Genomic DNA, 23,177 nt, shown 5'->3' with positions numbered 1-23,177 from the left:
AAAACATAGTCTTGAACAGAGTCTCCCACCATTCCACACACTAGAAGGAAGTGTATCCTCATACTGAGTGTTAATAATATGCATAGATGCAAGAAACATGACTTATCTGAATCTGTTTCCCTTCTTACAGGCAGATTATGTCATAGTCCCTTTGCCACCAGGTATGATAAATGGGGATTATAGACCCCTCTAGTGGTCTATACAATTTAGAATGTGATGGTGGTGAGGTAAAGGTAAACCACTGAGTCTCTTGGGCTTACCTATCAGAAGGTCGGTGGTTCAAATCCCTGCGATGGGGTGAGCTCCCATTGCTCTGTCCCAGCTCCTGCCAATCTAGCAGTTCGAAAGCACACCAGTGCAAGTAGATAAATAGGTACCGCTGCGGTGGGAAGGTAAACGGTGTTTCTGTGCACTCTGGTTTCCGTCATGGTGTCCCATTGTGCCAGAAGCGGTTTAGTCATGCTGGCCACATGACCCAGAAAGCTGTCTGCAGACAAATGCCGGTTTCCTCAGCCTGAAAGTGAGTTGAGTGCCGCAACCCCATAGTCACATTTGACTTAACCATCCAGGGATCATTTACCTTTACCCTTTTTTTTGCCTCGGTGTTGATTTTTTCTGAACAGCACATGTACTTGGGTTTGGTGCTGACCTTTTAAAATATCACTGAAGAACAGTGGTCCTAGGCAGGCTAAAATTGTTTACCTAGGAGGTGAACTCCTAGTTCATAGTGCATAGTGCATAGTGACTGAGGTCCTGATTTAAACATGAATCTGGCAGCTTGGAGTTCTACACTAGTAAGCATTTTAAACTTATTTGGCTTCATGTTTTAATCAGATTTCATAGTTCATGGCTTATGTTTATTTGCATGCTAGGCAGTTTTCAGTGGTTTTAACAGATTCTGGAGTGGCCAGTTGCTAATGTGGCTTCTTTTTGAAATACATTTTTTCAACAAAAATCTGCATATGTAATTTTGATGTTGCATGTATTTTGTACCTTAGGACTACTCGTATCTTGATAAAATTTAAAACGCTTCTTCCATCCCTCTTCCGAGCCCCTTCTTCCCTTTTCTACTGAATTTGTTATGAACGATTAAAAATAAAATAATTTTTTAAAAAATACACATAATAAAATAACAGTGTTCAACACCTTATAGACAATATTTTATTAAAACCGTGGGGTGGGGTGGGGGTGGCATAGGAATAAATTAGTGAGATTACAGTACAATCACTGCTCCCCCAGCCCTACTTCATAGGGACTCCATGGGAAGTCAGCTGTGTCCTGCTGGTCCCGAATGTGGAGATGAAAGGATACTGATTTTGCACACACAATGATGCTGTTGTCGAATAGCAAAAGCAGCCTTCCCTCCACCAGGGAAAATGTACGAGGCAGCCATATCCCACACTCTTGCATGCACATGCAGTCACACATGCCTCTCTCTGTGTATATGTCTGTCTCTCACACCAAGCAATTTCAGATACACACAACCACACAAATATGTCTCTATTTCCTCAGGTACATGTCTTCCTCTCTCACACGCACCGCCCATGCACATAAACCTCCTCTTCCTCTCTCTCTCAAACAAACACACTCCCTCTCTGCCCAACTACATCTGACTGCATTAGACTACACCCCTTTGTTTCACATGCACACAGAAAACATATATACTTCCCTCCATCAAACATCTTCTACAGCATCTCACCTGTATATTTGGGTATACACCTCTTCAAGTTGTTTCCAGTGTTCTCTGTTGTTTGCTTGCTGCATCCACACAAACCCTGCTGTTAGTTTTAGTAGTCCATCTATCACATATATTTCCATCCCCATGGTCTGTTAATATTGTAGGGTTTCCACACCAGCACTGCTTTTGCTCCATCAACCTGAGCTTTCTCTTGTTGCATGCCCTGCATGTGACCGTTTCAACTTTGCAGTCTTTCCCACTTGCTCTGTAACTTTTTATATTTGTTGGGTCCAATTATTAGTTTTTCTTTATTTTAATGATGTGCCTAACATTGCCAAGGGACGCGGGTGGCGCTGTGGGTAAAAGCCTCAGCGCCTAGGGCTTGCCGATCGAAAGGTCGGCGGTTCAAATCCCCGCGGCGGGGTGCGCTCCCGCTGCTCGGTCCCAGCGCCTGCCAACCTAGCAGTTCAAAAGCACCCTCGGGTGCAAGTAGATAAATAGGGACCGCTTTCTAGCGGGAAGGTAAATGGCGTTTCCGTGTGCAGCTCTGGCTTGCCAGAGCAGCTTCGTCACGCTGGCCACGTGACCCGGAAGTGTCTCCGGACAGCGCTGGCCCCTGGCCTCTTGAGTGAGATGGGCGCACAACCCCAGAGTCTGGCAAGACTGGCCCGTACGGGCAGGGGTACCCTTACTTTACCTTTTAACATTGCTCATTCCAGGGCATGTTTCATTGCTCTTAACCTTTTCATGTTTCTTTGTGTCGTGGTCCAGTTCTCTGCTCCATAACACACTAGGGGTAATATACACGTAATGAATGTGTGCATAGCTTTCAGATCTGAGGAGACATTTTCATTTTTCATTATGAAGCTGAGTTTTCCAAAGGTGGCCCATTATTATTTCCTCCTCCCCCCTGCTTTATTCTTCAGTTTGATTTTCTCTCCCCAGTATATATATTGTCCTAAATAGATGTACAGTGGTACCTTACAGGTGCTTCAGGTTACAGACTCCGCTAACCCAGAAATAGTACCTCGGGTTAAGAACTTTGCTTCAGGATGAGAACAGAAATCGCGCAGCAGCAGCGCGGTAGTAGTGGGAGGCCGCATAAGCTAAAGTGGTACCTCAGGTTAAGAAGAGTTTCGAGTTAAGAACGGACCTCCAGAACGAATTAAGTTCTTAACCTGAGGTACCACTGTATTCTTTAACTTGCTCTGTTTCCATCCAACATAAACACCACAAATCTCTCCCGACTCTCTATCACAAATTACACGTACGTATCTCTCAGTCACAGATGCATAGAAAACAAACTGTGAGAGAAGAGGAACAGGAGAGGCAAAAAGGAATGTGAGTAAAGAATGAATGTGAGCAAATGTAGTTACTTGCTTTTGTTTCAAGTTGAGATGAGGACAGCTTATGGGGTTCAGAACATGGCAGTCTGATCCATTAGGGGTTTGTTGTTGTTGTTGTTTAGTTGTTTAGTCTTGTCTGACTCTTTGTGACCCCATGGACCAAAGTACGCCAGGCACTCCTGCCTCCTGCAGTTTGGTAAACTCATGTTAGTAGTCCATTAGGGGTAGCTAACCTTTTCTGGGATGCGTTCCGCATTAACCCATGGTCAGTGTGCCGAGGCCCATGGTGCAAAAGTGGGTGTGACTAGTCTTTATTGAATAGTATACGTACTCAACCTGGGAGTTCCATGGAACTAAATGTAACATGTATAGAAATGCATTTGTAAAAAGTTTACAAAATAATACAGTGGTACCTCGTTCTGGAGGTCCGTTCTTAACCTGAAACTGTTCTTAACCTGAAGCACCACTTTAGCTAATGTGGCCTCCTGCTGCCATGCCGCCGGAGCACGATTTCTGTTCTTATCCTGAAGCAAAGTTCTTAACCCGAGGTAATATTTCTGGGTTAGTGGAGTCTGTAACCTGAAGCGTATGTAACCTGAAGAGTATGTAACCCGAGGTACCACTGTATATGATCTGCTGTGCCTTCCTAGTAGGTCTGAGATTAATTAATTAATTATATCAAATGGATCGCTTTAAATGACTTGAAAGTTTGAGCCATTTAATTTAACTTATAGTATGTAACTAATCAGGAAATGCTGGTTTTTTAAAATTAAAAAACCCCTTTTTTGTATACAAATGCTTCTAAAATTGCAAGTTGTAGGGATAATCTTAGAAGAGGCATTTCCTCTTTTTATCTCGCATAGGAAAGAATATATCTTCTGGGGCACCTATGCAAAACTAATTGATTTGGATTTCTTTAATTGCCAACTTTGCAATGGTTCACTAGTTTCAAGAACTGTATAAAAAGGGGTGTTTCCTCTCTGAGCACTTCTTTTACTTGGGTGCTAATGGATTTTATGGTCTCAGTCTGGAAGAATTGGTAGAACCTTAGCTAGCCACCTTATGTTTTTATGCAAGATATTTAACTCAAATTATTTCCTCATACCTCTTAGTCTTCCTAAGGTACAATTTTCTTCACACCAGGAGGTCTAATTTCTGAAAGTGAAATTGCAAAGACTTTTACTGTTGGAAATCTGTGTTTTATTAGAACAGCTGGTTGAAGTTCATCAAGTGTATTAAAGGCCATGGGAAATTCAGACATTGGAATGCACAAGCTTTTAGTATTGTAGAGCTTGAAAACATCTTCTCCCTCTTAGGCTTGTCTTTGCTTAGTCGTAGGCACAATTTTTTAAAAGGTGGATTTAACCCATATGGCTTGATTGAATAAGTTCTTTATGACATGCACAGTTTGGAGAAGATAGCAATCAGAGTTTAATTTTGTTTCTGATTAATTTTGGGCTCTAAAATAAAAACATTTAGGATGAAGGCCGATCTGGAAATAATGAGCTGTGGGTCCTTTTATAAAGGATGCATTATGTTTAGGCAGCAATGCAACATAGAACTTGTTAAATTATTTTGTTACTAATTCAATGAACATGGTGTTGCAATTGATAATGTTACTTAACGTTGTGAGTCACATTGAGAATTTTGTTATGGAGTGGGTTGTATAAACACCCTAAGTAAAATAAATAATTGTTGAACCTGGTATCTTAAACAAGACATTCCTGGTGTCTTCTGGAGGAATTTTCACTTAGTCACTGTTGACAGCAAAACATACTGTATTTTTCCATGTATAAGATGCCCCCATGTATAAGATGACCCCTATTTTTTTAAACCCAAAATTAAGAAATTAAGTTGTTTAGCTTTTCGGGGGGGGGTCACTTCCGCCAATTGCTCACCCGCCTGCCCCCCACTGTTGAATGCTTGCCACAGCCACTGCCGATCGTACACCTAGCTGCAGCTGCCAATTGTTTGCCCACCTTTGCCATAGCTGCCAATCGCCTGCCCAATTGCCACAGCCAAAGCCAATCGCCAGCAGGTCTTGCCGCATCCACCAATCACTCACCCAATTGCTGCTGCTGATCGCCTGCTTGCTGCAGCCATTAATCACACCCCCCTCTCTGCATTCACTATCTGTGTCTAAGACGACACCCAATTTTTGCCTTCTTTTTTTTTTAAGCAAAAAGCATTGTCTGATACACGGAAAAATATGTTAAGTGGCTTGATATCTCCCTTCCTTGAAACGATATGGATCCCTCCATTACACATTCCTCAGTTTGTAGAATAGTACCAGCGTGTTCATGCAGCTTCATTTCTGTTTTTTTTTTTTAATAATAATTTTTATTAATTTTCCAATTTTTAACACAAAACAACAACAACACACAAACATCAACAAATACAAACACATACAAAGATATCATTTCTTAACCTCATTTTCATAAGCCTCCTTTCTCGGACTTCCCCATACCTCACCCTTTTTGCATCCTTATTTTACAGTTTTTCAACAACCCTTTTTGCCAATTAAGTTTAAGCTCATTGTCATTCTCAATTTTACCTTGAATCATCAAACAGTTTTAGCTGCAATTCTGCATCTTCCTTCCCCTTGACATTTTATCACTCCTCTATTTTACAACAGTTCTTAAGGTATACTTTAAACTTCTTCCAATCTTCCTCCACTGTCTCTTTCTCTTGGTCGCGGATTCTGCCGGTCATTTCTGCCAGTCCCATAAAGTCAATCACTTTCGTCTGCCATTCTTCCAGTGTGGGTAGTTCTTGTGTCTTCCAATACTTTGCTAAAAGGATCCTTGCTGCTGTAGTGGCGTACATAAAAAAAGTCTTATCCCTCCTTAACACCAATTGGCCGACCATGCCCAGGAGAAATGCCTCCGGTTTCTTGTGAAAAGTACATTTAAGTACCTTCTTAATTTCATTATAAATCATTTCCCAGAAGGCCTTAATCCTTGGGCAGGTCCACCAAAGGTGAAAGAAGGTACCTTCAGCTTCATTACATTTCCAACATTTATTATTGGGCAGGTGATAAATCTTCGCAAGCTTGACTGGGGTCATGTACCACCTATAAATCATTTTCATAATATTTTCTTTTAAGGCATTACATGCCGTAAATTTAGTACCGGTGGTCCATAACTGTTCCCAGTCAGCAAACATAATGTCATGGCCTATGTCCTGTGCTCATTTAATCATAGCTGGCTTAACAGTTTCATCTATTGTATTCCACTTCAGCAACAGGTTATACATTCTTGATAAATTCTTAGTATTGGGTTCTAACAATTCTGTTTCTAGTTTCGATTTCTCCACCTGGAATCCAATTTTCCTGTCTTGTTTAAAAGTCTCCATTATTTGATAATAATGGAGCCAGTCTCGTACTTTAGACTTTATTTTCTCATAGCTCTGTAGTTTAAATTTACCACTTTCTTGTTCTAAAATATTTTGGCCATTTAGATTCCATGTTGAGTTTCTTCACCTCCTTGGCTTCCATAGGTGATAACCACCTAGGGGTTTTATTTTCCAGCAAATCCTTATATCGAATCCAAACATTATATAATGCTTTCCTAACAATATGGTTTTTGAATCCCTTATGAATTTTAACCTTGTCGTACCATAAATATGCATGCCAACCAAACCTATTATCAAATCCTTCCAAATCCAGAATGTCTGCATTCTCAAGAAGTAGCCAATCTTTCAGCCAGCAAAAAGCTGCTGATTCATAATACAATCTTAGGTCCGGCAGGGCAAACCCCCCTCTTTCTTTTGCATCAGTAAGTATCTTAAATTTTATTCTGGGCTTTTTGCCCTGCCAGACAAATTTAGATATATCTTTCTGCCACTTCTTGAAGCAATCTAGTTTATCCACAATTTGTAATGTCTGAAACAAAAATAACATTCTAGGCAATACATTCATTTTGATCACTGCAATTCGGCCTAACAAGGAAAGCTTCAAATTCGACCATATCTCTAGATCTTTCTTAACCTCTGTCCAACATTTATCATAATTATCTTTAAATAAATTCATATTTTTAGATGTCATGTTAATCCCCAAATATTTTACTTTCTTTGCCACCATTAGCCCAGTTTCATTTTGAAATTTCTCTCTTTCAACATTTGTTAAATTCTTTTCCAAAACTTTAGTTTTTTGTTTATTCAGCTTAAATCCTGCCACCTGACCAAAGATTTGGATCAACTCTAAAACTCTTTTTGTACTAGTGTCCGGCTCTTGTAAAGTCAATACTAAGTCATCTGCAAATGCCTTCAATTTGTACTGTCTGGCTCCGACCTGAACTCCTTTTACCAGCTGGTCCCCCCTAATCATATTCAACAGAACCTCCAGGACTGATATAAAAAGTAATGGGGATATTGGGCACCCTTGCCGTGTCCCTTTTTCTATAGAAAGTTCATCAGTAACCACATTGTTTACAATTAACTTTGCCTTTTGTTCAGAATATATTGCACCTATACCATTTTCAAACCTTTGGCCTACCCCCATCCCATGGAGATTCTTTTTCATAAAGTTCCAAGAAATATTGTCAAAGGCTTTCTCCGCATCCACAAAAATCAACACTGCTTTTGTATTAATATTTACAGTTAACAGCTCCATAATGTCAATTATATTCCTTACATTCTCTGATAAATGTCTTCCTGGGAGAAAGCCTGCCTGGTCTTTGTGAATCTCCTCCACTAAAACCCTCTTCAATCTTTTTGCCAAAATATCAGCAAATATTTTGTAATCCACATTAAGTAATGATATAGGGCGGTAGTTCTTAATCTGATTTTTTTCAGTTTCAGTCTTTGGTATAAGTGTAATAAAAGCTTCTTTCCACGATTCAGGTGCCCTTTTTCCCCTCTAATATTTCGTTACAAACCCCCTTAAGCGGCTGTATTAGCCATTCCTTCAATGTTTTATAGTATCTGGAGGTTAGTCCATCTGGCCCTGGAGATTTCCCTAGTTGCATATTTTGAATGGCACCCTCTATTTCTTTATCGGTTATTTTCTCGTTTAAGATCAACATACTTTGTTGCGAAATTTTTTGTAATCCATATTTCTTAAGAAAATCTTCTATATCTCCTTCATTTTCTGGCCCTTGTGCATATAATCTTCTGAAATAACTCTGAAAACAATTGCTGATCTCATTTGGTTTAAAAATGTTCTTTCCATCCACCTCCAAACTTGTGACTGTATTTAATTTCTGTCTCTTCTTCAATTGCCATGCTAGAAGTTTCCCACATTTGTCCGCTGATTCAAATGACTTCTGTCTCATTTGCTAATTTTCCATTCTATCTCCTGATTCATCAATTCCATATATTGCATCTGATAAAACTTGATTTCTCTCAGAATCTCATGAGACTTTGGTTTAGACCTCAATTTCTTTTCTCCTTCTTTTATTTTTTCCAAAATCTTATCTTTCTTCTCATTTTGTTTCTTTCTCTTTAAAGAATTCTGTTGTATAAGGAAACCTCGCATCACAGCCTTGCTTGCGTCCCAAATCACTCTTTTCTCAACCTCTGTCCTCAGATTCATCTCAAAATAGTCCTTCAAAGTTTTTTGGGCCTTTTTGTAAATCTCAACATCTTTAAATAGGGTGTCATTCATTCTCCATCTGAAGGAACCAGCTGTTGTCAGTTTCATTTCCATCTTCACTGTGTTATGGTTGGAGCATGTTTTTGGGCAGATTTCCACTTTTATCCTTGGAGCCATTCCACTAGTAGTCCATATTTGATCTATTCTTGTCCATGTCATCTGTGCCTCTGAAAAGAATGTTCCCTCTCTCTCAAGGGGGTTTCTTGTTCTCCAGATATCAATCAAGTCCATATTTTCAGTCATTTCAAAGAAGGTCTTAGGTAGTCTCCCATCTTTAGAAACCACCTGTCTTTGTGCTTTATCCATGTTGGTAGAGACAACGCCGTTCATATCTCCTAACAAGATCACCTTGTAATCCAGATAGTCCATTAATGTCTCATGCAATTTCTTGTAGAATTCTGCCTTCCCTTCGTTTGGAGCATAAATGCCAACTGTCAAAAAATTTTCTCCTTGGATTTGTATCTCAATTGCTAAAATTCTTCCATGTTCATCTTTAAAGATCAATTTTGGGGCCAATTTCTCCTTTGCATAAATCACCACTCCTCTTTTCTTAACTTTATCCGACGAAATAAATTCCTGTCCTAATCTTTTGTTTATAAGCAATCTTCTGTGTACCCTTGTCGCGTGGGTTTCTTGTAAGCATATCAAATCCAATTGTTCTCTTTTCAAAATATGAAATACCTCACGCCTTTTTCTGGGAAGGTTCAGTCCATTACAGTTCCAAGTTAGAAATTGCAGAGACATTATTGTTTAGTTACCTCCAGCCGCTCCCTGCGGCTGATCTTCTTCCGTTGGTGACTTGAGTCCAAAAGTCAAGTTTCCAAGATCTGTTTCAGACGTTGATTCTAACACTCCTTTCAAAAGGTCCTCCTCGTTTCTTCGCCGTAGCGGTCAGACCCGAACTCGTGAAGCAGCCCTCTCTCCGGAGCTCGGGGAGAGAGCCGCCATTAAGCGCTGGCGCCGACCGGAAGTCCTCCATGCAGCTTCATTTCTGTACCAGAAGCCCTGGATTGTCTCAGGATAACTTGTTCTTGAACCCTTTGAATAACAATGGCAGATACTGATTGCATACAATACAATTGATACATTTATCTGTTCTTTGTCCTGCAGAAGCTGCTTGTGCTACCCCACTGATATGTAGCTTTGGACGGCCTGTTGACCTCGAAAAAGACGACTACCAGAAAGTGGTATGCAACAATGAACATTGTCCCTACAGCACTTGGATGCATCTTCAGTGTTTTTATGAATGGGAGAGCAGCATTCTGGCCCAGTTCAATTGCATAGGGAGAGCAAGGAGTTGGAATGAGAAGCAGTGTCGACAAAACATGTGGACCAAGAAGGGATATGATCTCGCCTTTCGTTTTTGCTCTTGCCGGTGTGGACAAGGCCACTTAAAGAAAGACACCGATTGGTACCAAGTAAAACGGATGCAAGACGAGAAGAAGAAGAAGTCTGTGTCCGAAAAGAGCACTGGGAGGTCAACCTCGGAGTCCTCGGAAGATGTTAAGAAGTGCAGACCTGCCAACAAACCGCAGAAAGGTTTAAACCACGATATCCAGCGGCGGCATTCGATGGATCGGCAGAACTCTCAAGAGAAAGGCACTGCTAGCAGTAGCTACCCAGTCCGTTCTCCCTGTGGTTCTCCAGGCCAGTCCCCTCCCGCCGGCTACTCTGTCCTTGCCCCCACACATTTCAGTGGGCCTCGCTCTTCACGATACTTAGGAGAATTTCTGAAGAACGCCATTCATCTAGAACCTCACAGGAAGAACATGGCCAATAGCGGCATGTTCCGGAATGCTCACTTCGATTATGGGGCATCTGGGCTACAAGCACACAGGTCGGGACATTTTGATGCCCCTGTCCAGTTTTTGAGGAGGCTTGACCTATCAGAACTTCTTGCTCACATCCCCCGGCATAAATTGAACACTTTCCATGTTCGGATGGAAGATGATGCCCAGGTTGGTCAAGGAGAAGATCTACGGAAATTCATTCTTGCAGCGCTCAGTGCCAGTCACCGAAATGTTGTCAACTGTGCATTATGCCACAGGGCATTGCCAGTATTTGAACAGTTTCCTTTGGTGGATGGAACCTTGTTTCTTAGCCCATCAAGACATGATGAAATTGAATATGATGTTCCCTGTCACCTTCAAGGTATGGGTTGCTTCATTTCTTAACGAAAACTTTGAAATTTATATCTCATTTACTGTGCTGCGTTTTCTGGCAGAAATATACCTTACCATGGAACTGTGTTTAACTGCAGAGAAGTTCTATACTTGTTCAGGTGTAATAGAAATGGAGGAATATTAACACAGGAGTGGGAACACAGGGATGAAGATGTTAGATCCACCTCTATCTCCGTCAGTCCATGCTAGTTAGAAGTCTGAAGTGGGCAAGCTGCTTCTACTTGTGAAAGTCCTTGTTACAGAGAGGGGCTCCAAGATTCAACATCACATGGGTTGTCTCCTTGAGAGGCTCCTCTGCTTCATACAGTTGAGGACAACAGGGATTACAGGGGTGGAAAGAAAGTGGATCTAGTGTTGTGACAGTGGCCTTTTCATGTGCCATATTCTCCGATTTCTCTTAACACCTGAGTCGGGCTAATATGTGAAAGGAATATGGGTTGCTTTGCTCTTTCTCTGCCTACTGTTAGGCCTCAGCCCTCAATTACAGACTTTTATTTACTCTTACAAACATGTGGATCTCTGCCAGGGATGAAGTGATATGGGTAGAAGAGTTGCTGGGGGTGGGGTGGAATGTCCCTGCAAAAGAAGTGAAAAATGACATGGTTAGGGACAGGAGAAGGAGAATGAAGTTGTATGCCATGATGGATATATGAATGTTCAGAGAATATTCCAACTACATGTTTATAGAGAGGAGGAAGGTAGAGGTTGTGGTTTTTAGTTCATTGTGACTCTGGTTTCCTGTATCTACATTGGGCAGTGTTCAAACCAGAGTTTGAAAACTACTTCAGATCATAGTTTGAAGTTGCGTGTTAACCATAGTTCACCCACTTCATATGTCATGAAATCTGCTCACAAGGATTACTCTTGCAGCATGCTTCCAATCCTGGTTTAGAGGATTGCAAAATAGTTTGTGAATTGGACCAGTCTGGAGTGGCCAGAGTGGTGGGGCACACTGGCAGCCTCCAGAAGGAAGATAGGGTTTGAGTAACCTGGGTATACTGAATTGGGTAGAATTGTATAGACATTGCACCACCTTCCTGCTTTCACATTTGAATCTTCTCTATATTTACACACCCAGCCCATGTACAGATTGATTCATTTCTTGTGGTCTGAGCTTTTCTTTTATTTCCTGGAACTGAGTTAAAGCAGTGACTTTGTGGTATGGAGAAATGGCATACTTTTTGGTCAGTGGGATACTTTTTGCGTTTCCTGAATACTTCTCTTCTCTAAGGGCTTATATGATTTTCTGTTCTGCCCAACCAGGACATCTGTGTAAGACCTTTATTTCATTAATTCATACTAACCTAACTTGGCAGATGTTCATGGCAGCTTAATAATAATAATAATAATAATAATAATAGCAGCAGCAGCAGCAGCAGCAGCAACAATAGCAGCTTGGAAGAAATTACATCTATCTTCCATGATTTTGTTCTTCAAGGGGCTCAAGGTAATGAACATAATTAGTTTGGTTAGCTTAAAAAGCCAGCTTAATAATCCATGGATTGAATTTGGCTTGTTTCAAAACTTACTAAAGTTTCTAGTAAGTCAGGATTCCTGGTTTGTACTACAAGAGGAGCTGCTCTTCCTTCAAATGGAAGCTAATCTCTACAGAAGTCCTTTTCCTGGCCACGCGGGAGGAGGAGAACAAGGGGAGGGTGCATCATGTCCATGTACAACTATGGTTTGGATCGATGTGTGAAGAAAGGTCAAAGGTCATGCAATGCATTTGATGCTTGAGTGGGAATTCAGACTCTGGTCTCTTAGATCGTAGTCTGGCATACATGCTAGCTACTACACCCAACTTCCTCAATCTCAGCCCTCCAGATGTTTTGAGACTACAATTCCCATCATCCCTGACCACTGGTCCTGCTACCTAGGGATCATGGGAGTTGTAGGCCAAAAAATCTGGAGGGCCGAGGTTGAGGAAGCCTGTACTAAACCATGCTCACTTGTTGGTTCTTAGTGCTGTTGATCTACATGATTTACTTTTGTAGCATAAATGCTAAACATATTTTCTGCAGAGTTAATTTTAGACAACTTCAATGCTTGCATTTTTTAAATGTTTAATCAAAAATTAATATTCTAATATTAAATGTTTAGATCTGAACATTCACATTACTGTTTTTAGAGAGTAACCTCTGCTGAACAATCCACAGTGGTAGTGAAGTCAGGAATTGCCGATTAATAGCAAAGCAAGGAAGTGGCTGCTGCTGGTGGGATTGGCTGTAGAGGAACCGGCAGGTTGAGAACTACAATCTTACAAAGCCCAGTTCATGAGAATATTTTGAAAAATCTCTCTCTCTCTCTCTCTTTTTTTTTTTTTACTTCACCGGTACATTCTGGCCAGTGTTTTAAGACTGTTGCTTACTAACAGTCAGAGTGTGAGCTACTCTTTGAATAGTTTATAGTCCACTGTGTAAAAGGCTTATATGTAGGTTTCAAACTTTGGATGCACTCAACGTGTTTTAGCCAAGGAAATCATTTTGTTCACAGAAGGCGTTCCACTTTTGCAGTGCAACGTCCCCTCCCTCTTCTCCCAAATCCGTTCTGTTATTTTCTTCACGTGGTGAAATTTTTGTAAGACAGAAAGGCAACTGACCTACCAAATTATGCCAGTCATGGAAATTCTCAACGTATATATTGCATAATCAGATCAGAATAATCATGCTAAATCATGGCAAAGCTACATTTAGGCAAGCATCCTGTCTTCAGCAGGTCCAACCAGAGGGCCTTAGGAAGCTCAGACTGAGGACATGCTCAGGGTAGACACCCCCTGTTTGTTTAGAGTAGGGCTGAGGCATCTGTGCCCTGCCAGTTACGGTTGGATCCTGTTAGCCCCAGCCAGCATGGCCAGTAGCCAGCCATCATGGGATTGGAGGCTACTTCAGAGGCACGTCTATTCCCTGTTTCTAGTCTAGAGCTGCTGGTATCAGAGGTAAACCTGCCTGGCTATATCAATTCCTCTGTGGGCTACCATGACTGGACACTTTTAAAACTCTGCAATAAACTTTTAACTTTCTTGTATGCTAATAGCCACCACGGTACACAATGATGAATTCCACCTATTCTGCAAGTTACTGTTGATTATGTTAACTTCCTGCCTTCTTTACAGGATGAGCTCCACTGTTTCAAAACAGAAAATCATTTCTCTCTCTGCCTTTACAGGCCATTTATAATCTTGCAAAGTTTTATTACTATACAACCTAGTTTCTCTCCCATCCACACTTTAACAATTCTCAACCTCTTGAAGTGGCCCCCCTATAGCCAAAGATACTACATTTCCCTTGTTAACTTCAGTGGCTGTCGTTAATATTCTAGAATAAAACGTGGGATGCTTATGTTTTTGGAAGAGTAGCATGTGAGATTTCATGTGCCCCTTATTTAACATGCCAAATGGGAGCACAGAGGGGTTCCTTTATGTGTGCCAAAAGCTGGGTATTTCCCAGTAATTTTATATGTATATAATTATTGCAGTACCTCAGTAGATACATCTAAGTAGACACATGCATCTAGGTACAATTTCCAGAAATTATTAAGGTACTTCCAGAGCACAGACCTGAAATTTGGTAAACCTGTTGTGTAACATACCTGTTGTATAACATACACAGTTAAAAAGGGCAGTTTTGCATTATATTTTTTAAGATATTATATACGGCACAAAAATGAGCTTCAGGGAAGTGATCACAAAAGTATAAAATCCACAATACAATATTAAAAACAGCAAAAAAAAAAAAAGATAGTACATTCTAGAGTTCAGGATGCCACCACATTCTCATTTGTACACACACAGCGTACGTCTCTTACAAGTAGAAGATGGGATCTTTCTCGGTCTCTCTCAAAAATTTCCTAAGATCTGCCCCTATAAAATGGCCAAACTAACCATGGATGGATGAAATACTTCGCTATTGCAGTTCCAAAGTACTTGGGGAGCGGTAGCTGGAAATGTCTGGAAAATGGAACTTCCCCTTTTTCGTTTATTGTACCCAGGAACATACCTAACATTTTTAGAATGCATTTCCTTACCAATAATGTCTTTCAGAGTACCAAATCTTTGTTTTCCTCTTTACAGGAAGGCTCATGCACCTCTATGCTGTTTGTGTAGACTGTTTAGAAGGAGTTCACAAAATTATCTGCATAAAGTGCAAGTCCCGGTGGGATGGAAGCTGGCATCAACTGGGAACCATGTACACGTATGATATTCTAGCAGCGTCTCCCTGTTGTCAGGTTAGTATACAGAATTACAGTTTCTATCTTATCTTTAACTAGGCAGAAAAGAAGAAGAGTTGGATTTCTGATCGGTAAAGTAAGACAGTTGAGATTTCCATTCAGTTTATCTAGATAAAATGCATCGGGGGTGGGGTAGAGGGGAGGGCGGCAATAATTAGAAAAGATGCAAGGAACCACTATATATATGTTATGCATGGGGATTTCCTGTAAGCCTTCTGATGAGGGAGAGGCAGAGTCTGTTCCATCAGTGGTCCGTCCTCCTTGCCTTGTTCCTTTTTATACAGCTGAATGCTTGAAAAGGGCCCATAGATTTATTATCTTGGTAACAAGAAGGTCAGAGACCAAGACAGAATACATAAAAAGGCACTTCCAATCCCTCCCTACTCAGGACTTATTCTTACTTTATTTCTTTGTACTCAGGACTGATTCTTACTTTATTTCTTTGTATTTCGGCACATGTACCTGAAAACAAAATATATGCACAGCCTTTCAAGTACGAAAGGTGGGCATATGTAGAAAGCAGTGTGTAACTTGTTGGAAAACCCCCGCAAAACAAATCCTGACACAGTTTCTCTTTCGGTGTTTCTGGGCTGCATCCAGCACTGCTTGCACAGATTTCTGCTTGCACAACAGAACTTCTTTTTCCTCTTTTTCCCCTGCGCCCCTCCCCAAACCTGCCCTGGAGGGTCCCCCTGGGGGCTGCAGGGGAGAGGAAAGGAGGAGGAAGTTCTGTTGTGCAAGCAGAAGTCTGTTGCAGAAGTCTGTTGCAGAAGCAGAAGTCTATTCACACTTACTGGGGCACACATGTCTGCCCGAGTGCAAAGAATTAAGTGAGAATCTGTATCAAGTTCCTGGCTGAATCGCATGCGAGTAAATGATTTTTGAGACATCTCTTGTTTTGTCTCCCTGTCTCCCCACACCCCACACCCTCTTCCAGGCTCGACTGAACTGTAAACACTGTGGGAAACCTGTTATAGATGTACGTATTGGAATGCAGTATTTCTCTGAATACAGCAATGTTCAGCAGTGCCCACACTGCGGAAACTTGGACTACCATTTTGTGAAGCCATTTTCGTCGTTTAAAGTTCTGGAGGCTTATTGACAAAAGCTTTGCCATAGTAATAGCTATTTTATGAGTATTGTTCCTTTATTTTACATATCTTTTATAAGATCTGTTCTGTGAGGGGGAGGGGAGGGGGCTTATTTTTTTTTTTCTAACTGAAAGAAAGTGCAGCAGCTTTGTGTGATTGTGTACATGTGTTCCTAATGTAGATATGTGTCATCAAAACCGTCGTCCTCTTGCCATGATCTCAGTTGAAGGCAAGGGATGGGGCAACAGATTGTCTCTTGCTCTCCGCACTCATCTAAGCAAGGGGGGGGGGGACCACTCTCTTCTAATTAGGGCAGAGTAACTTCAAGACATGGAGAGAAGTTATGGAAACCAGCGACTGATTCCAAATAGATTTCTTTTCTTGTTGTACGTGTAGATTTGGAGGGAAGGGGGAGGATCTTCATAAATGGCTCAAAGAAGTGGATGGAAAATCCTATGACTGTCCTTACAGATGGATGGAATATTATCTATGGAACAGGGTGATAGGACCTCCTAGCTAAGGAGCTCTTGGTCGTTATTTCTGCCCTGGCCCCATGCACTCAAATACACTCCACATCCCAGTATGATGTGTGGGCCACTGAGAAGAGAAAGAGGCATTCTGAAGGGTCTCAAGTTGGCATAATCTCTCCATGGGTTAAACCACAAAGGCTCACATCTTACCCTTAGATCCACTCTGTGCATTTGCTGTGTCTGCATGAGGTTGGTGGTCAGGCTGGATGAGATCCCAGTGTTTGCCTCTTTCGTAAGAGAAACTCCCACGTTGTTCCCTGCTGAATTTGCCATCGGCATCCCTGGGAGCAAGATCTTGTCTTGATAGTATAAATAGTGCTAGCTCATATACTTTGAGGTTCTGTCTGATGAGGTGAACTTAAAACGTTGACAAATGAATGTAATGCTATGTCAGAAAATGCACTGTTTAAAACAAAAAAACAACCCCCCTTATTTTTGCATAGTGTCTTCCTGGAGTATATATTTGATAATCGGAGCTACTCTCACTGACAGATCATACTGTTTCCGCTAACATTGTAATTCTAGTAGTCAGGGAAGTTGCTTCTACCAAAACAAACACTGAGATCTTAATTAGTTGCATTAGTTCAGCTTCTTTGAAAGCATTAAAAAAAATTCTTGCGGTTCTCAGAAGAATTATTGAGCTCAGTGCAAAACCTGTTATTAAGAGGTTCCGTGCATCGGTTGGTTTGACCCTTTTGTCTCTTACTGCACAAATGTAGGAAATGAGGTACAAACCAAATGGATTATGTTGCTTAAAGTGGTCCACTCGGATGCCTGAATTTTCCTGTAGGGTAGGTAAACTAAATGAAATACTACATTTTAAAGAACATAACCCTTCACTTGAGCCAAGCTGGTATGCACCAGTAGTACAGGGTTTGTCCAAACATCCCATTTTAAAAAATAACTAGTATTGGTGTAAGCATGCCTAAGATTGTGTGTAGGCTCATGTGTAAATGGGAATTGTGGAATCAGCCTTGGAATGGCAGGCTAAAGGTTCCGAAGAGCATCTTTGGATCACAGAAAGGGCTTCTGTTTTAACAGGTCTTTGTGCCATATAACAAACTGCAGCACTTTGTCATGTAGTAGTGGCCTGAAGACCCCTTGGGTGCATGGAATTAAATTCCACCTTTCTTTCTTTGTTTTGTTTTTTTTGCTTGTTTGTTTACCCTGGCCATGATCTAGGTGGTGCTAAAATATGAAGGTAGATGCTACCTTATTTTAAACCAGTTGACTTCTACTTTTGGATACCTATTTTGAAATGGCATTTTTACTTAACTTGTAAAACCTGTAATTTAGCTTTGGGTTGAGGAATCCAAAGTGAAATTAATGAACTGATTGATTTTTGCATTCCCAGTAGATTCAGAATCAAAACCAGTGAGATTTATGAACAAAAATTTCACATGATGTTTGTATTTTAATTCTTATCATAGGCTCCTTATGATTTTGTGCAAGATGTTTGGTTTTTAAAGGAGGGAATATGTTATCTTTTAAATTGTGATAGTCTGGAGTTTTTTTTTTTGGAACAGATATTGAAAATGGGTGATCTGCTTGAAAACTTTATGGGACTATTATTCATAAAATAATTTACTAAGAGAAGTAGCTTAAATTACTTTCTGTAAATTAGCAGAAATGTCCTTGTAGCCGGTGGAACACATAGGCCACTACATTGTTGCCTGGGTGTTTTATTTGGATGGAGTGGGGTTCGCCATCCCCCTTGTACACTGCAGCTCTGATCAGATCTACCCCCAAGCTGTTTTTAGGTGCAGAAAATGACATGGGAAGAGCGAATCACAGTTCATCAATATAAGGTTGATCCTAAGTCATTGACACAACTTCAGTGCATGAGAATACACACTTAAGCTCCATGAAATTTAAGTGGATCTAATTAGCCCAAACTTCCTACTGCATAATAAACACTGTGTAGCTTGGCAAAATATAGTTTTGCAAAGATGTGACTCCTCCATTGTACTTAAGGCAAGTATGGATTTAAAATGAGTCACACAGTCTCAAAAGAATGCAAAAACCTAATAAAGCGAATATATAACACACAGTACACTGCCTCGTAAACTAAGGCTTCTGCTTAATATTAAAATGTCCAGTCCTTGCAACAGCTCTGACTGCTTGAACAGCTGATGTAGTCTTTGGATCAAAATAATGCTACTTAGAATTCTCACTTCCCAAAATACTCACTTTCATATATATTTTCTTAGTTAATCAAGAGGTCAGAACAACTGCAATCAAGGCAGGTCAGCTGCAATTAAGCTTTTGTTTGTTTTCAGCTGAACTGGATATAAGCATTTTCAGATTTTATCTTCCAGTTTGTATACTGCATACAGCTAGGCATTTTGCATGGATTTCAAATCATGTGGCACTGACTGAGCGTTCTGCATCTGAAGGGAAGAAGGGTGGCAGTTCTGTCATTGTATGCCTCACTATTTGAGGCCTGAAGCTCCTTCCAAATTTGCATTTTTGATTAGGTTGCCCTCAAGAAATCTGTGTGCGGCTCACAGAGGCCCTGAGCTCACACTTAATGTGCATGTTTTATATGCATGCTTAAGCCCACACCTCTGCAAACTGTTCTGCAGTTTGTACACAGAAGGCTGTGCTCAGTAAGTAGCTTCACAGAACGGCCCTTGTGAGGAGGGGACAGAGGGTGTGCCAGACCTCCACTTCCCCTGCTTCCTCAACAGGAACTGCCAGGAGGCCCTGTTGCCATAGCTCCTAGGCCTTCCACGCACCTATATTGTCAAGTGGCACTCCATGGGGAGCCAGAGTGTATTCTCAAGTTGCTGATTCCTAGAGTTTAAGGTAATGGTGGCACATGAGTGGTAAGACTTGGTATCTGAAACTACAGATGACCATGACAAGGGAGATTCAGGCTAAGTTTTAATGTTCCAGACCAGAAAGTGGTAAAGCAGCTCATAGACTACCAGATTTAATTTGCCTTTTAAGGAGGAGGAAAAATTTGTGGGTCAAGCCCATCCAAGGCTAGGCAAGGTTTTTAACTCCTTGTTGTTTTAAATCAGTGGCTTTCTTACGGACACTTTGATTGCACTGACGAAAACATAACAGTCCCTGTTCAAATGCATCTTCCCGTGTGCACTGGAAAGTGGCACTTGAGACCCTCAAAGATGGAATTTCAGTGTCTTCTGAGATACCACTGCATTACTGTGTGTGTCACCATCTAAAAAAACAGTATTTGCAGGATTTAAATCGCAAGGATACAGTGTTAATCAGATGAAAGGTTAGGAGCTAAACCAAGAGGGTTGTGTGAAAAAGGATATTAAATTTTGCCTGCAAAAAGTATCAGTGGCTTTATGTGCAACAAATGTGAGTAGCATGTTGCATATAAAAGGTGCAAGCAGTTTTATATTAACAGCGTGCATAATTGTACACTGTATTTTAGTACAGAGTATTTTTGTTTTGAAACCAGCTTAGCCATGAAATTCTATATTTTAAGGTAATTGTCCTTGAGTTAATATGGGCCTGGCTGTCTTGTTCTGTTGCTTAATAATGTAATACTTCCAGGCAGCGATGGCCAACTTGGTGGTTTGCAGAAGGTGCCTGGACTGCTCTCCAGGTTACAGCCAGAGTGCAAGGCATGATGGCATCACTTCTCACCTGCCTCCTCATGCCACTCTGCTCACACATCCTGATGGGAGGAATGCCTGCCAGGTAAGCAGTGGCTCTTTACCTGCTCTATTTTGGCCTGGCCAGCCTCACATAGGAAGCAGCACTAATCTGGCAAAAGAAGCCTGCAAGGAAGATGCACACGGTTCCGTACCTGGTAAGCAGTCCTTTCTTCAGAAGCTGAGAGTTACTGTGAATCTTCTGCTACGATTCTCACGCTGTGCGGCCAAGCTGCCTTGTGGGGTAAGACAGTTTCATGGTGAGGGAGCAGTAAAGGCCTCTCTGGGAACTCCTGGGTTATATTGCATCTGGGAACTCTATTTTTCATCCATTATTTGTTTTAGTGAGAAAACACCCCTAAATTCCATGCCTATATAGTTTCTCCACAAAATATCAGGATGCTTTTATTTACCGAGGCACTCACAATGATAAAGCTATGCCAGAAACATGACAGAAAGCTTCGTATATCACACACCTCTTAACACGTTGAAAATGGGTGGATTTTGGTTTTTTTGGCACTTGCAGATATAAACTAAGTTTTGTTCCTACTATTGCTATAAAAAAGGCATTGGGAATCAGATATTGTTGGAGTCTCTGATCACTGCCATGATCTCTGATCACTGCCAAAACTGGGACTAATGGGAATTTGAGTTGGGCAACAGGTGCCCCCATCCCTGTTGTAAAAGTACATTTAAAATGGTATGAGGGAAAAGCGCAGCAAATCTACATGCAGTCCTAAGATGTTTAGCACCAGTAGAGCCCTAAAGTGTAGAGCTTGACTTCATCTAGTATGATTCTGTGGCAACAATCAAACAAGACCCTGCTAATCCGTTAAGTGTACCTAAGACAGTGTCAGATTGTGGCTTTTGTCTGTTAATAACTAACACATGAAATGGGTGGATTTCTGAGAGCAAGGTTTGAGGCAACATGTGATTCTGTCAGTGTGTTCTGTTGATGGGAAGACATGTCGCAAGTTTATGTTCATTTCTCTCTGATTTTATTGTACGAGGTATTCAAGGACAAAGTTGTGAGGTTACAAAGCCAGCCCCGCTACGTTTGTCAAAAAAGCCTTTTTTTTTCCAAAAGGGGGAAAAAACAACAGTTTTGGATTGCACTTTTGCAGAGGAAAGAATATGTACATAGCAAATGAATGTTGATGAAATTTAAAATAATTGGTTATGATGCCATTTTTGTGTGGTGTTAAGTTTTTTGGTTGTGATTTATCTGTAATAAAAGAATAAATTGCAGTGAATTGTGTTCATGATTATTGTGGTGTCATTATACCTTGGCCCAGTATACCTGAAGGAGCGTCTCTACCCCCATCGCTCAGCCCGGACTTCCTCCAAGGGTTTTCTACTGGTTTCCTTACTGTGAGAAGCGAAGTTACAGGGAACCAAGCAGAGGGCCTTCTTGCTAGTGGTGCCCTCCCTGTGGAACACCCTCCCTTCAGATGTCAAGGAGACAAAGAGCTACAGTGGTACCTCGGGTTACAGATGCTTCAGGTTACAGACTCCGCTAACCCAGAAATAGTACCTCGAGTTAAGAACTTTGCTTCAGGATGAGAACAGAAATTGCGCAGCGGCAGCAGAAGGCCCCATTCGCTAAAGTGGTACCTCAGGTTAAGAACAGTTTCAGGTTAAGAACAGACGTCCAGAATGAATTAAGTTCTCAACCTGATGTACCACTGTACATAACTTTTAGAAGACATCTGAAGGCAGCCCTGTATTGGGAAGTTTTTAATGTTTGATGTTTTACTATGTTTTATATATGCTGTAAGCCACCCAGAGTGGCTGGGGAAACCCAACCAGATGGGTGGGGTATAAATAATGAAACAACAGTAATAATAATTACATATTCACCATGTTGTGCACTAGCCCTTGATAATGTGTCACAATCGCTGCTTGCTTTTTAAAATTTTATTTTCATATTTGTTTTGCACTCTTCCTTCAAGGGGCTGAGGAAGCATACACAGGGCTGATCCATTTTGTCCTCACAATAACTCTGTGAGTTACTTCAGGGTGAGAGAGGTCAAGTAGCCTAGTGAGCTGCATTGCTGAGATAAACTGATTTCGCAAGCCTTCCTGTTGAAGCCAGTTGCCACTGCCAGGATTTTGGTAATGGCTGAATGAACCATCTATTGCATCTTAATCTGGAATGCCTAAAGCAGGGCTGTGATATTGTTCGGCTACACCTCCCACCTTCCCTGATGATCAGCCACAGGCAATTAAAATCAAAAGCCAAGTCTCCTTAATAATCTGTTTGATTTTTTGCCATCGCATCGGATCCCTGCCAGTTCCTGCAATTCCAAGGAAAAGGGAGGGTGTTTGTGGTTAAAGATTTGCAGTCTGATCTACAACAATTCTTCTTAGGAAGACTGTTCATGTGGCAGCGCAGATGCATCTTTTGTAGTGGTAACCAAAGAGCAGACGAGAACAGAACAGTACAAATTGCAGCAAGTGACTGTGCACTGGCACACAACTGATGTGCAGCTGACCTGTTGTTTTTAGTAACATGGGCACAGCTTAAGTCTAAGGGGGCCAAAGAACAAGTTATTTGCACATCCCACTGTGCTTGCCCCCCCCCCCGCGAGCTCTCCAAAGTTGCAGCTATACCCCAGTGACTCAAGCCTGTTTTAAAACTGTCTTGCAGGTTGTCTTGCTGTATATGGGAGCTACAGTGGAGGAAACTATACACCAGAATTTCCTGTTGTGTGCATAGTGGCCTTACACCTATGCAAACATCTTTGTTGAAGGGCAGCTTAAGACGTGAAATTCCATTCTGCTTTATCCCTGTGACTGTCTCCTCTTGCCAAGCAAATGAATTCATTTGCTGATATTACATTTTGAGACCCTTACTCTGGAAGTAGTATGTTATGATTGCTTGTTATCCAGGGAATTGC

The 23,177-nt window shown here is 41.2% G+C and overlaps 1 protein-coding gene across 1 annotated transcript in view; it reads left to right on the top strand.

Annotated features, from left to right (window-relative positions):
- HECA (hdc homolog, cell cycle regulator) overlaps positions 1–21,525 on the top strand; it is a 31,382-nt gene extending 9,857 nt beyond the window's left edge. Inside the window, exons 2-4 of the mRNA XM_079970967.1 lie at positions 9,728–10,768; positions 14,870–15,024; positions 15,965–21,525. Of these exons, the coding sequence (XP_079827093.1) occupies positions 9,728–10,768; positions 14,870–15,024; positions 15,965–16,129 (1,361 nt within the window). The 3' untranslated portion in view covers positions 16,130–21,525. The remainder of the gene's footprint in view (positions 1–9,727; positions 10,769–14,869; positions 15,025–15,964) is intronic.
- Positions 21,526–23,177: the final 1,652 nt, after the last annotated feature.

The sequence above is a fragment of the Podarcis cretensis genome (assembly GCF_951804945.1).
Source record: "Podarcis cretensis genome assembly, chromosome: 3".
NCBI lineage: Eukaryota > Metazoa > Chordata > Lepidosauria > Squamata > Lacertidae > Podarcis > Podarcis cretensis.
This window is presented reverse-complemented; position numbering and strand designations above follow the sequence as displayed.